Genomic DNA, 14,661 nt, shown 5'->3' with positions numbered 1-14,661 from the left:
GGTGGGGGGGGGGGGGGGGGGGGGGGAATTACCTTAATAGATTGCACCGTACGAACATAATCTTTCAAGGGTTCCTCGAAATTCATTAGAAGTTGGTGGGCCTGCAGATTCACATCAATGTCAAGCCGGTCAATCACTTTAAGCTTTTTGGAGATTCAGCTTTCAAAGCATTTCTTTAAAGAATATTATTTAATCAATTTGATTTTTTTAAAAGTTAGTTGTATTTGTTATCAGATATGGTAGATTTTAGAAGTAACACTTTTTGGTCATCCAAACCACTTACGAGGTTATGCAAAACACACTCTCAATATACCTCTGTTTGCAACTTATTTGACAACATCTCTGATTTGGCTCCCAGTTCTGAAAACCCCTTGCCAACAGCCTTTTCTTCACAAGCACCAAGAAGCTTGGCAGCCTTTCCAAAATCCAATAACGCTTGTCCCAACTCTGATGCACAAGCAGAAACAATCAGAAATTATTCATTTATTTTTTAATAAAATAAAGTGGTATTGAAAACTTTAATTACAAATGTTAGCTAAAACTAAGCGGCCTTGAAGATTCTCATGTACCTCTATGCCTTTTCACTAGTCGATATGCATGCTTCTGGGCTTCAGTTAAGTGGTTTTCAAGCTCAAAGATGTAGTGCTTTAGCTTTTCATATTCAGGATTTGACTCTTCCACAGGTTTTTCTTTTCCAAGAACAATGTCGCTAACTTTAGACTGTACATCCTGTTGATTGGGGGGGGGGGACAAACAGTATGACAAACAGTATTGATTTTTTTTGTTTATTTTATAGATCACCAAGCCGAAGGAGTTACGAAAATTTCTCTCATAAGATACAAGCAGAGTAGACATCATTTCAGTTGAATTTGCCAATTAAGTATTCAAGACAGCATAATATATTGAGAAGATGCCTCTACGCTTCCTCTTAACAAACTTTAAAATGAATAATTACATGACTGATCTTAAGGAGAAACTAGAAATTGCATACAACCTAATTTTTGTTCTTAAAGGGATGATCAAAGGCCACCTAGAATACAAATTCCCCAAAATAAGTAGGATCAAATCATACAGGCTTGAAGGTCTGAAAAGGTCTGCTCCAACATCTTCTATAGAAAGAGGACTATTGTTTCTTACGAATCTTTCATTTGTCATGTTAGCATCTCAGTGGAACCAGAACTTGTATCTAGTGCTAAGATAATTCAGAAAATCAACACACGTCCAAGAATAATTCTTGTTTGAAGAAGTGACCCATCCAAAAATTTAACATTGATCAGCGGCAACAAAAAAAAGAGAGATGTGTTCAGATTAAAAAAGAAGAGGAAAAGAAACAGAGAGAATCATTTATGCTATAAACGGAAAGAATTTGAGCAAAGTAAGTGTAGACTTTGAATATCTTTCTACTTTGTTTCTTCTCCTCTACGAGAGAGTTTTTAAGCACTCTCCACTTTTCTCCTTGCGTCTACAGGACATTTAAAACTTTGTACATCTCAGCTATACTCACCCATTTGAAAAGAAATAAAATTGGTCTGGCTGTACTTGCCATTCGAATAAAAATAAAAATTCTTTCATCGCAAACTATCAAATATTGCATTGAGCATCATTCCTCTACCTCAGCACTTAACACTTATCTTACCTTGAATATTTGCATTAAATCAGCTGGCTTTTTCTTGAAAATTCCAGAGTCATGAGACCTCAACCTCTCCATTGTCTGCTCATAAGATAGCGCATGCATGTCAACTTAGTGGAACTTCTTACTTCATTATAAGAGGATGGACGGTATAACAAAGATATGGTGGACAGAGAAAAGACTAAAAGGATGTACGGTATAACATAGAAAAGTCCATGAACATCACCTCTTCTTCTGCCTGCAAGAAGGTTCTCAAATCCTCACTCTGTTGAAGCTCGTGATGTGAGGCTATCCGATTTACAAATATATCCAAAGCTTGACGCCTCATTTCAATAAATTCAGCACTAAAACGAAATTTCTCTGCAGGACAAAAACTGAACTTATTCCAAATGTAATTTTAAATGGATAAACGCATCAAATCTGGCAAATGTAATGTTGTTCAAGTATTTTGGGGAGCATATATTTGTATTTCTCAACGCCTTAGTACCTCTAAACATTATAACTATGTGCAAGTTCAGTTTTAAACAGTTTAAACATCAAATAACAACTTCAGTCTATTACTACCAAGTGTGCAATCATTTTCAACGTGATTGGAAAGTTCAAATAGAGGTCAACCATGTGATACCACTCAACACATTACTATTTGTACATAGATGCACAGAGAAAACCAATCCATGAAAAATACACTCAAAGAGAACGCACAAAAAGAAGAACTCCTTTAAACCCAAAGGGCAAAACTAATTCATGAAAAATTAATTAAAACGGTCATATAATTACAAAGCCCTTTGGAGAGAGTACACAACAAAGAAGGAAGAGGTTTGGCAGCGGGTTGTGTCTTTTCCCAATGATTGCTTCTTCTCCAAACAACTCTTTCCATTCTAACCATATTTTTCATAAAAAAATGGCTTAAATGTATCATTCCAAATTTCTTTGAACTCAAACACCATTGAAGAGTATCCAAAAGAACTTAGGGTTTAAGTAACCTAACATTATGATTTTAAATCCTCTCCCAAGACAACATGCTCATTTGTGAATTAAGATAACAGGATTTGTAATGACTTGCTTCTTAAGGCTTTGACTTTCTACCTTGTGCAAAAAAATAAAACCAGCACAAAAGATGGCTTTCTAGTCTACACAAATTGACATTAAGAGAACATGAATGTCCATTCTAACCATCATGAGGAGCCATCTTACATATCATAGAGCAAAGATTGAAGAAAAATCTTGAGAACCTTTGCTCAATTCTAGCTTTCCTGCCACATGGTTTAGCAATCTTTAGTGGGCTTTTTTGGGCATCGTATTGCATAACTCTCTTCCTATTTATCAGCTGCTACATTAAATTCATTCATTTTTTATCACATTTGTAAAAAAAAAAAAAATTGAAAGAATGTTCTTAATTTTTTATTTCTAGGTTTAGCATCTATAACATATTATTTATTAGTTTTATTTATTTTAAATACAAACATATTAAATAACATTGCCACTTACAAACATATCTTTAAACGTGTTTGGGAATGACTACTAGGTTATATGAGCCAACCAAAAGAGGCAAGACTTAGATTACCAAGTCCTACTAGAAAAGAGATTCCTTGCCTCCCCTTATCTAGCCTCGTCTTCTTCTTGCTTGCTTACTAGCTCTTATCTGTTGTGTTCTTAGCCTATTAAAACAATTAAACATTGCATCACCATATCCAATTTTGTCCTAGCTAATTAATTGTCCAACACAAACACTACTTTCTCTGAAATAGCTTCCAAGTACAAAAAGACCTGGTGCAACTGTAAAAAGGTTAGCAAAATAATCAATATCATATGTAAACTTGGACAAGACAGACTTAACATTGATTAATTAAAAAACCACTGAAAAATACTACATTGCATAATTTTCAATACTATAAGTCTATAACCCATCATCAACAGGAACCAAAAAAAACACCTAATGAAAAGATTTCTTCATAGTTTAACACAATATTAGATACCTTAGCATAAGTAGTGGAAAGGAAATTTGTGTAAAAAGAAAAGTAGTGGAAAGGGAAACATAAGTATTATCATTTAGCAACATATTCAAACCTCAAAATAATGAAGCATGAGATGCAAAAGGCAACCCATGATCTTCTTACCTACAGCATTCTTCTCTGGAAGAGAAGGAATAAAAATGCCTTTGTACTTCTCAAAAAGGCGAGCATGTAACCAAACAAAATCACTGTATCGCCGAATGACAATCTTCTCTGGACCTTGGTACTCGGGGAAATTAGTCTGCTAATACAAATTATAATTAATGTTATGCTGGTCAGTCGTTATATATAATAAAATAAGGAAAATGTGTACTTTGTTTACATGCAAAGGGAAAGCTTTTCAACAATAAGTGTTAATCCTAGTAAATTGGTCAACTAAGTGCAAAAATTTACCCGATAAATTTTTCTCTGGAAGAGGATACAAACAGAATGGGATTATCATATGATATAATGCTACATACATGAAATGCATTTTGTTACCTATTGCAAATTACCTGGTGAGCAATTGAGTTATTTCCCCCCACCCGAATCATTGGGGATTCCTTTTAACATATTGTTTATTAAATAGGTAAAACTTTGAAAATTTATTACAGCAATTGTTCTGTTGAGGTGGCAAACAAGAATCATATTTTGAAGTAAGGATTTCATGTTAGGGAAGAAAAATCCTCTCTTTAAAGTACAATTGCAGCCCTTCCGACTTTTGGCCAATTCCTTCTTCTTCCAAATTCAGCAAGACAATTTCATGCCCCTTAATTTGCATTCTGACAGCAAATATGCTCCTCTTTCATGGGATTAGAGTCGGAAAATGAGCATAACATTTAAAACGAAGAAGTTTCAACAAGCTCATTGATTACCATCCTTATGAGGATAAGAAGATCACAATAAAATAATGAGGAAAGACCAAGAGCTCCATCCAAGAATTTTCACAGTTTTTATGGAACCTTCAGCTAACGACTGCCTAAATTTAAAACTCTTTAAAAACTCAGAAAACCATCAGCCATTGCACCTCATCACATACAACTTTTTCATTCATCGCTACCATGTAGAGAAATTTCTCTGATTTACATCAATTTCTCATCAGAGATTCCTATCAGACCTATACAATTTCCCACGAAAGGGCAACCCTGTTCATTTTCTTTAAAAAGTCAGGATCGATCATCTCTAACATCGTCCATGGCATGGAAGCCAAAAACTTCCCAGTTTATTAGACGCAAACGTTTGACATCCAAACTGCATTCCTTCTTAAAATTATTGTCTTCCAACTTTCAAGTAAAACTACAGCCGAATTCGAAGGAGCCGGCCTCTTCCAGTTTCTTAATTAAGGACACACAATTAGCCTTCTTCACTTCACATAACTTTACATAGCTGACAATCGATCGAACAGTCGATAATGTCATCACAGAGAAACTCGAGATATGCACTAGTTCAATATTTTCCAGCGAAAGGAGTAAAATGAAAGAACAATCAAACAATAGGGCATAAAACCATGGGAAAACATTTCTAAATGCACAAATACCTTTGTGATGACTCGGTATGAGATATAAGCTTGAACTCCATTGCCTAATTTCACAGGATCAGTCACCGAAACTGACAGATAGGGCTGCGAAGACGGGGATCTAGGGCTAAGCGACGATCCCGGCAAACCTCTCTCCTGCTCCATACTTCTGAATCACACCAAACAACACGAATTCCAAATCTAGAAGGAAAGATGAATGACCACGTTAAATTACTCCTTGATCAATAGAGTAACGATCATGGAAGGCGTGGGAGATGATCAATCGAGATGGATAATAGTCCACTCCACGTTTAAGAATCGAATTGCCCAAATGGATCAATGTGACGATTTTGCTGATTTCTTGTGGAATTTATTGAAGCTTCTACAACATATAGATAAACTGTTTGTTCGGAGTAAAATTAATCCCCGAAATATATAAATTTCTCTTAAAATCCATTACGTTTTAATATTGTAACTTTAAAATTATTATTTCATTGAATTAACTCTTAAAAAAATCTGCAAAATTTATTTACCAAATAAAATACTTTAACTTTTCCTAACAAATTATTTTATACTGATGTATTAATTAAAAATTTAAATTAATAATTATATTAATTTTAGTCTTGAATGATTAGATGTGTGTTAGTATATTTATAATTAGAATCTTCAAACTAATAATCCATTAACTAATTTTAACTCTCTGAATAAGAAAAATCTTATTAGCAGGTTTGACGATAAATAGTTGAACTTACAACACTAACAGTACTCGTATGAACTTGTGGACTGGTTAAGTAGGACGTTATAGTCGGTTAGTTAATCTAACAACGACCATTCAAATAAATTTTTCGTTCCCACTGTGTTCAGGATCGGGATTAGGAGCGTACATGGTCCGGGTTGGGTTGAGGGTTTTTTGACCCAACACAAAAGTTTGAGTTGGTTGGATTAGTAACCCTACCTGAAATGTTAATACAACCCAACTCAACCCTTATAGTTCAGGTTGGGTTGATCCGGGTTGTCAGGTTTAACATACACCTTGTTAGATGAACACGACTCTCCACAATGGTATAATATTGTCCACTTTAAACTTCCCTGAAAGATCTCATACTAATGGAGACTGTATTCCTCACTTATAAACCCATGATGTTCCACTAAATTAACTAATGTGGAACTTACTCCCAATAATTCTCGAACATATCTCTAATCGGGATACACCAACGATCAAAAGCACGTACCTTATATTATACCTAGCTAATGTAATTAATTTATACTAACAACGTGAGCGTTTAACAATCATACGATCCATGTATTAGCCGTTTTTGTTTGTTTCAATACTAGTCCATTGCAAAGTGGTCAAACATTCCTTGGTCAATTTTTACACGTAAAGATGCTTGGAAATACTAAAGTTGACTTGTTTTGCTCCAAAACAGTCAACAAAAAAAGCAAAGTAAGTCGGCCCAATAGGCCATTGAGCCATTAGAAACTCTCCTAAATGATTATATGTAGTTATTAAATATATATTAAAAAAAAATAAAAAACATATTTTTTAATTATTTAAAATTATTATTTTCAGCTCACCATTTTATAGAAATTATAAATTACTTTCCTTTTATAGTTTGATAAAATTATCACAAATTGTCTATTTATAATAATTAAACCATAAAGACTATATATGAACTAATTTTAATATTTTAACCTATAAATAACGTTTTTTTTATTATAAAAAAACATAGTAATCCATTTTTTAGTAAAATAAATAGCAGAGTAATTTGATATATAAATTTTAAAAAAAGTTAAATAATACCAAATTTGTAAACTGAAAAAAATAAATTATATTTTTTTAAGTTAAAATAAAATATAAAAATTTATGTATAATTAATATGGTTTGAAATTTATTGAATTTTGTAATTGTTAAAAAGATTATACATGTTTTTTTTGTTAAAATAAATAAAAAAATTGATGTATATAATTAATATTCTTTATATTTATTTAAAAAATTAAAATTGTTGTAATAATTTATTAACCAAATAAAGAATAAATTAAAAAAAAAGATTCATCCACTGGCACGTGCAGCTATGGTTAGTATTTGCATTTTTTCACTTCCCTACGAAAATCCCTGCAGAAGCGTCGTTCACATTTTGCAAGTTACTGTAGCCGCCTTCACCATATCCTCCGGGATCGTTTCGCCTCTTCTCTGGTGAGGAAGAATCCTCCTTCGCTCTCTCTCAGTAAGCTGCTAAAGATCTGCATCCATGGCTGCTTCCACCGCTGCCTTGACATCGACGTCGTTCTTGAGCAACAAGGTCTGTGCTCTGTGGTATTCAAGGCTTCTTCTATTCAAAAGATCTCCAAAATTGGCTGTTTCTGTTTTATCTTCATTTCTCTTCTTAGAGGTTCCGCTTCCTGCAGTTTCTGCACCTGGATCAATCCCGTATCTAAACTGTTTGTTGTTTTGTTTTCGTTTTCAGAAGGATTCAGACCTCGCTGCGTTTTCATCGTCGTTGCCGTTTTCGTTTCGGCGGTGCGAGAGAACTGTATCGAAGAAAATATGTTCGGTCATGGCACCTCAGCAATCGGAACGCAAGCCTAGCGCCACTGGCTCGGTTGGGTTTTCTTATGTGTTCTTATTAGCCTTCGTCTTGTAATAGGTGGTTTATAATTGTTCATTATCTATTGGTTTCAGGTTAAAACTGCTATGACTATGACAGAAAAGATATTTGCTAAAGCTTCTCAAAAAACTCAGTTGAGTCCAGGTGAAAATGTTTGGGTTAATGTGGACGTTTTAATGACTCACGATGTTTGCGGTCCTGGTTCTATCGGCATTTTTAAAAAGGAGTTCGGAGAGGACGCGAAGGTATTTTACTTCTGATATTTCTAGGTTGGAAGTTCACTTTTCTTGTTCATTTACTCGGTCAAGTTTAATTGATGTAATTATGAAGCTATGCTAACAGAGAAAAGGTCAATAGTATAGTAATGAAGTTATGTGCTCTGTCTCGTTCTAAGAAAACTTGCAGTGGCACTGGATTTTCTTGCATAAATCTTGGCCGTGCTTCATAAATCTATAATTATGTCCAAGTAGAGTTTTGCTAGAGGATCAGAAGATAGAATGAAAAGAGAGTGAATTAATTCAAGTTTGAGGTGTAAATTAATGGGAACAAGGCTACTCTAAATAGATAAAGCATTAATGGTTGAAACAATTGTCAATTCAAGCATAGCTTTGTGGATCAAATATCAATTAATATCCTGAAGATTGATGGTCAATCTCCCACTCTGCAACTGTTGAACTCAAAAAGACAAAGGTAAAAAAGGTTGAAACAATCAATGTGCTTTATAATCCAAGTTCAATCACTTTAGCAGGTTGGACGTCGTTGTTGCATTCACCTTAATAAACATTGAGTACATGTACTGTTCATGTTTGTACTTTTATTTTTCCGTTAATGTGATCCTTGAATGGCATTTTGATGTAACTATTTTTCTGTTGAAGATTTGGGATCGAGAGAAGGTCGTGATTATACCTGACCATTACATATTCACCAGTGATGAACGTGCTAACCGCAATGTGGACATTCTGAGAGATTTCTCAAAAGAACAAAATATCAAGTACTTCTATGATATTAAGGATCTTAGCGATTTCAGGGTATGAAAATCTAGCCTTACTTATTTCACTTTATCGTGTGAATCAAATAATCAAACATAAATGATTTTACCAGGTGAACCCAGATTACAAAGGTGTCTGTCATGTAGCGTTAGCTCAAGAAGGTCACTGCAGGCCTGGGGAGGTTTTATTCTTTTGAGATGCTTCTCTGTTTTCCTATGATTTACTCTAATTGGTCCTTTCAAGTTAAATAGCATTTTTGGAATGCTTCATGGCTTCAGGTCCTGCTTGGTACTGACTCTCATACCTGTACAGCTGGTGCATTTGGTCAATTTGCAAGTGGAATTGGTAATACTGATGCAGGATTTGTTCTGGGCACTGGGAAATCACTGCTCAAGGTCTGCCAAACTTTTACCTATCATTCTGCTTCTAGCATTGATGTTATTTGAGCCTTATCTTGTTGTCAAAGTGTGCTTGATTAGTTGTATTGGTGCTTATTTGAGTGGATTTACATAATGTAGTCTGGTTGTTTTGGGAATTCAAATGTGTTGAAAACTGTAAAAAATGTTCTTTCTAATTGAGATCGAGACATTGTTTGAGAGGGATTAAATAATATTTTTGACTTGATCTTGCTGGCGTACTTATCCGTCATAGGGTACAATACACATTCAATGCCTGTTTGTCTTCAAAGTGTCAAGAAATCAATAGATGTACACTTTTTGGAGTATAATACTGTTGTCTCTCTGAATTCTTTATGACCAGTGTGTTTTTCACATCCTGTGTTGCTTCACAAATCATACACACATATTTGTATTTTATCTTTTGAGAACTTGCAATTTGTATGCGAAGGATTATAATATGTTCCAATATTACATAATATTTGTTTTTCTGTTTTCTATCTTTAAATGGCAGGTTCCCCCAACTTTGAGATTTGTCATGGATGGAGAAATGCCTGATTATTTACTTGCAAAAGACTTGATTTTACAGGTGAAACCATAATAAGATATTCATGCTTCCCTAAAGTTTAACTGGTAATGTGTCTAATTAATGAGATATTTTCTTCTTTTTTAAACGTCTATGTTCCAATATGTATAATCACATCTTGACTTATCCTCTTGACATGAACATATTTAAATCAGCCTGCACTGATAGGACATCAGTTTATAACATCATCCATACTTAGTTAAGGATAATTTCTTTTTAATCTTCTATTGGTATAAAAAATAAAAGTATCATTCTGGATAAAGAAATGCAGGTACCCTAGATTTACTAAATGTCAAAATTGTGAAGAATGCTGAAACTTCATTTCCTTGAAATCATAATTTTAAGCTTCACCTCTACAGAGACAAGAGGCCTTCATTTATCTGCATGACTTAAAGTGCCTCCTGTGGGTTAGTTATTAAGTTAACGTTTATTTAGAAAACATTTTAAAAGAAATAAATATAGGTTCAAGTTAAAATTTAGTCCAAATGATTTTAAAAGTTTGAATTTCGTTCTTGTGCTTTGATAAAAACCTCATAAATAATCCTTTGGTTTGATAAGTTTCTCATAAATAGAAGATATATTTTAGATTAAATTACAATTTTTTTTTAAATATATGTTAAAAGAAACATATATTTTGTTTCCTTGTTATTGATATATTTCATTAACTTTTGTGATCATCTTCGAAGTCTTATTTTCTGGACTGGAGCTTGTTTTTTTCTTAGGTCTATTGTTACTTGGCTCCTTTTTTAGGCTATTAATTTTGTTGGCCCTTTTGTTTTACCTCATTTTTCTTGATTTCTTATGTTATTTGATTCTAAAAAAATTTCATTTGTTGTGCACCCCACCAAAAAAAATAAAAGAACCCTTCATTTTTTTTTTGTCACATGTCAAGTGCGCTTGGTACATAAAAATTGTGGAGGGTATTAATGACTGTTGACTGCTCATGAGAGAATCAATGATACCTGATAGGATAAAGATCGAATAATAGGGAAAAAGCATTTAACCCAACTTATAACTATGAACTTTTATTGAAAGGTTAAATTATATGTAGCGAACATATCTACAAATGTCAATCTAAATTCTCTGGTCCAGCATGAGAGAGTAGGTATTATGCTATTATATTGCTTTTTGGAATGCAATTGTTAAAATCTCAATCATATCCAGAGTGTGAAAATAATTTAATATTAGATTGAAAATGATACGATACTAAAGACTAATTTTGAAATCTTTCATGACGTTAATGGAGATTGAGTTATTTAGCAATTCATGTATATACTTTCTATTATTTATGTAGCAGCCTTCACATTCAGGAAAATAATTTCTCTTCAATTCTGGTGTCTAGAATAGATATACACTCTTAAGGCCTTTGAATTGGCACTTCTGTAGTCTTTTGTTTATGTCGTATGTTGTCTTATACCTTTTTTTCTTTGCACTGTTAATTAATTGAACCTACTGTTTGCGCCTTACAGATTATTGGTGAAATATCAGTATCTGGTGCAACATATAAAGCCATGGAATTTCTTGGCACAACCGTTGAAAGTTTGACTGTGAGAACTCTACAGAGATTTTGAATCTTACTTGACCATAACTTTCGTATATGTATATATTTTATATAAGCATTTGGTGAACAGATAATAATAAAAGATAGTTTGATTGCTTGAGTCCTTTCTACTGACAGATGGAAGAAAGAATGACATTGTGCAACATGGTTGTTGAAGCTGGAGGAAAGAATGGAGTTATTCCTCCCGATAGTACTACGTTCAAGTACCTTGAGGTTAGTCCAGTGGGGGCATTAAAGTTCGTTGAAATAATTGTTTCTATTTAGCATATTTTCAACATTCTCAAGTGCCTCGTGGTGAGTACAGAAGGGGTATTTAAGTTATTAGAGCAGTTCAATTTCTCTTTTTAGCATGTTTGTATGCCTGCTTGCTAGGAACAGTGAAGTGATACCTTGAAGTGTCAATGTGATTGCATCTGATGCGTACAGCTTGGTTGAATGTATCTTTTGTGTAGTCATCTAGATGGATGATGATATATGGCCAGGGATGCATGCAATTTACATTGATATTCAAACAGTTTTTAAGTCTCTCTATGTTATTTAAACAATTCTGTCTTCTCATTTAGCATGTTTGTCGCCTGCTTGGAAGGAAGGAACAAGGTTCAAATGATACATTAAAGTGTCATCAATTTTGATTGGATGTTTTTATCAGATATTTTAATGCTATATATATTTTTTATTTTTTACTTTAATTATTGATTATCTATTGGAGTTCATTGGGAATATTCTATTATGTGTTTTGGACAGGGTAAGACATCCAAAGCCTATGAACCAGTTTACAGTGATGAAAACGCAAGGTATTTCATTTTGTTATTGTGTGAATTCCTATATTTTCGAGGATGTGCAGTTAATACATACGTTGGCATTATTCACTTGCATATACTGTGTACTTTCCATGCATATGTAACATGTATTTATATTGATCAGATGGAACTTTATGGATGATGATAAGTAAAAGGATTCTAAATCTGTTTGGTAATAAATAATCACCATAAATGGTCCAATGAGTAAAAGGACAAGGTGTAATCTAAGTGCAAGTAATGAGTTTACCATGACAGCCAGCTATTTAGGGGTCGAATGCCGTATGAATCTTCTTATTAGGGGAAAAAATTCCATATGAACCTCAATCTCTCAGTAGGTTTTACGAAGGTTTCCAAAAAAAAAAAAAAAAAAATACCGTGTGAATCTTCTTATTAGGAAAAAATTTAGTCTTACTAAGGTTTCCAATTCAAGGTACAGTTCTCGTCCAATTGTAAAATTGATCATGGGCTTGCAAAAGTAAATCAATTACCTATCCAAGAACTCAGTCTTGGGTTAATCTATATTCAAATTTAATTGGGAATCCAAAATCGAAATGAATTAGGAGCCCAAATCAATTTAGGAATACACATTTTATTCCAAAAATCGTCCCTAAAATAAGGTTCTTCTCTGCACCATCGAGCATAGTGTCGTGACACTACTCTGGGTGAACAAGGTGCCTTTCTTCGATTTCTAGTGTCTCAACACTCTGTTGTAGTATATCGATGGCTTGATTCTTTCCTTTTAACTTTATTCTTCAATTCTTGCCGAATTAGTCTCATTTTCATCATAATTCTTCTAGAAAAATTGGTTTTGTAGATTTCCACAAAATAACAAAAAAATGATCGTTAAAGCACACATTTAAACCACAAAACTAACAATAATTAAGGCCTTAAGATAACACATTTTGTGAGCTAAAAGAAAGATTAAGAATTGGGGTAGATACGTTTGTGGAAAAATAGCAAAAGAAAGGAAAGACATTTAATAAAGGGAGGAATCTTTCAATAAAGAAAAGGGGTACCGGGTAAGGGGTCTAACCTTAAAAAGAGGTATTATAAGACTTGTTGCAAGGAGGGGATTAGACTTCTGCAGAAGAGTGTTTGTCCGGTTGAAGGAAGGAGATGGATGCTCGATGTTCTTCCAAAGATAGCTAGAATGTAGGTGGTGATAAGTTTTCATCTCAGAGTCAGTTTTAGAGGCTGGAGTCAGTGTTTAGAAGAATAAGGCTTCAGAGAGGAAATCTTGTCCTTGTTTATCCTAAATACCGGAGAGTCCATGTTGTACCTCTTCATTCATTGTCCTTTCGCTGGGTATTTTTGGAAGATTATTCTATCACCTTTTAATTGGTTCATTGCCTCTACTGGTAGAATTTCTAACACTGCTGGAAGCTATCCTTATTGGCCATCCTTTTCGTAAGGAGAAGGGAGAAACGTAGTTAAATTTCAACAGAGCTTTTATTTGGTCGCTATTGTTAGAATGAAATCGCCACATCTTTGAGGATGAAGCTTCTGACTTTGATATTTGTATTGAAGATTTTTATCGTTCTGGTGTATGTTGTCACCTTACTTTCATAGCTTCAGTTTCGCTTCTCTTATTGCCCAATGGAAGTGTCTTCTATAATTCATTTGGCTTAGTTATTGCTTTCGTTTGTAATTTCATGCCATCAGTGGAATGAAGGGATCATAGTTTCTTATTTAAAAAAAAAAAAGGCTGCAGAGAGGAAATCTTCTTCAGCAATCTATGTGCCATTAACAGTCTTGGCAGTTTATTCTGGTAGGTATAAATTGGGCAGCCTTTCAGTTGAGAAAAAGGAGATTGGTTCAGCTATCAATTCTTTAGGGGTCCAATCCCACTGAGTTGGGTGGATGCATTTCCGAATTCCTTATTGTAACATTGAGTTATGCTTTTTTTCCTCACTCTCGAGTCTCTGCTTCTAAAGAAACAATAAAGTTTTTCAGTTTCAGGGCCAAAAAAAAAAAAAAACTGAATAAAAGTGTGAGCTAGCTAAATATAGTTGTCCTTTTGGGTTTTATGGATCATGCCTTCAGTAACTATTCTCTCGCAGTGTCATTAATACTTGTTAGGTTGGTTACTTTAACTTGGTAAAATGTTCGCTTTTGTTTGGTTGGTATAGTTTCATCTTTTCAATTGAATCAACTAAAAGTCTCTTCTTTCTTAGAACATGGCTTTGGGTAGGATTCAATAAATTATTGAAAACTATTAATTAATTTTTTTTGTTTTGTCATTTTTTTTTTCCTATTAATATGCTTTTTTTTTCTTTCTATTTTTGATATAAATTAACAGTTATCGTAGATAGTAACCCCATATAAATTTTTTGGAATCGGTTCTATTAGCTTCTTCCCTTTTCCTCTTACCTGTTCAATCAATATTTTGCTTCTGACGTTCATTATTATTTATTAGTATATTATGTTGTATTCAGATTTCTTTCAGAATACAGATTTGATGTATCAAAACTGGAGCCTGTGGTAGCTAAGGTTGGCGATCTAGATTTTCCTAATTCATAAGTTTCTGCCAATGTTTACACGCTTTCTTTTCCTAAACTTTTTTTTTTTTTTTTTTTTTTTTTTTTTT

At 33.6% G+C, this 14,661-nt stretch overlaps 2 protein-coding genes across 2 annotated transcripts in view; one reads left to right on the top strand and one right to left on the bottom strand.

Moving 5' to 3' along the window:
* The window catches only part of LOC111471228 (sorting nexin 1-like), a 7,223-nt gene extending 1,721 nt beyond the window's left edge, over window positions 1-5,502 (bottom strand). Inside the window, exons 1-7 of the mRNA XM_023116937.1 lie at window positions 5,159-5,502; window positions 3,748-3,883; window positions 1,857-1,990; window positions 1,637-1,711; window positions 570-729; window positions 314-447; window positions 33-101 (exon numbers count right to left, since the gene is read on the bottom strand). Of these exons, the coding sequence (XP_022972705.1) occupies window positions 33-101; window positions 314-447; window positions 570-729; window positions 1,637-1,711; window positions 1,857-1,990; window positions 3,748-3,883; window positions 5,159-5,302 (852 nt within the window). The 5' untranslated portion in view covers window positions 5,303-5,502. The remainder of the gene's footprint in view (window positions 1-32; window positions 102-313; window positions 448-569; window positions 730-1,636; window positions 1,712-1,856; window positions 1,991-3,747; window positions 3,884-5,158) is intronic.
* Window positions 5,503-7,252: 1,750 nt separating this feature from the next.
* The window catches only part of LOC111471179 (3-isopropylmalate dehydratase large subunit, chloroplastic), a 10,304-nt gene continuing 2,895 nt past the window's right edge, over window positions 7,253-14,661 (top strand). The window contains exons 1-11 of the mRNA XM_023116876.1: window positions 7,253-7,437; window positions 7,603-7,737; window positions 7,818-7,988; window positions 8,619-8,771; window positions 8,845-8,913; window positions 9,011-9,127; window positions 9,642-9,716; window positions 11,183-11,260; window positions 11,392-11,487; window positions 12,019-12,068; window positions 14,510-14,564. Of these exons, the coding sequence (XP_022972644.1) occupies window positions 7,387-7,437; window positions 7,603-7,737; window positions 7,818-7,988; window positions 8,619-8,771; window positions 8,845-8,913; window positions 9,011-9,127; window positions 9,642-9,716; window positions 11,183-11,260; window positions 11,392-11,487; window positions 12,019-12,068; window positions 14,510-14,564 (1,050 nt within the window). The 5' untranslated portion in view covers window positions 7,253-7,386. The remainder of the gene's footprint in view (window positions 7,438-7,602; window positions 7,738-7,817; window positions 7,989-8,618; window positions 8,772-8,844; window positions 8,914-9,010; window positions 9,128-9,641; window positions 9,717-11,182; window positions 11,261-11,391; window positions 11,488-12,018; window positions 12,069-14,509; window positions 14,565-14,661) is intronic.

Source organism: Cucurbita maxima, unplaced genomic scaffold (assembly GCF_002738345.1).
Source record: "Cucurbita maxima cultivar Rimu unplaced genomic scaffold, Cmax_1.0 Cma_Scf00049, whole genome shotgun sequence".
Classification (NCBI taxonomy): Eukaryota; Viridiplantae; Streptophyta; class Magnoliopsida; order Cucurbitales; family Cucurbitaceae; genus Cucurbita; species Cucurbita maxima.
Note: the sequence above shows the minus strand (reverse complement) of the source record. Positions and strands in the feature narration are given on the sequence as shown.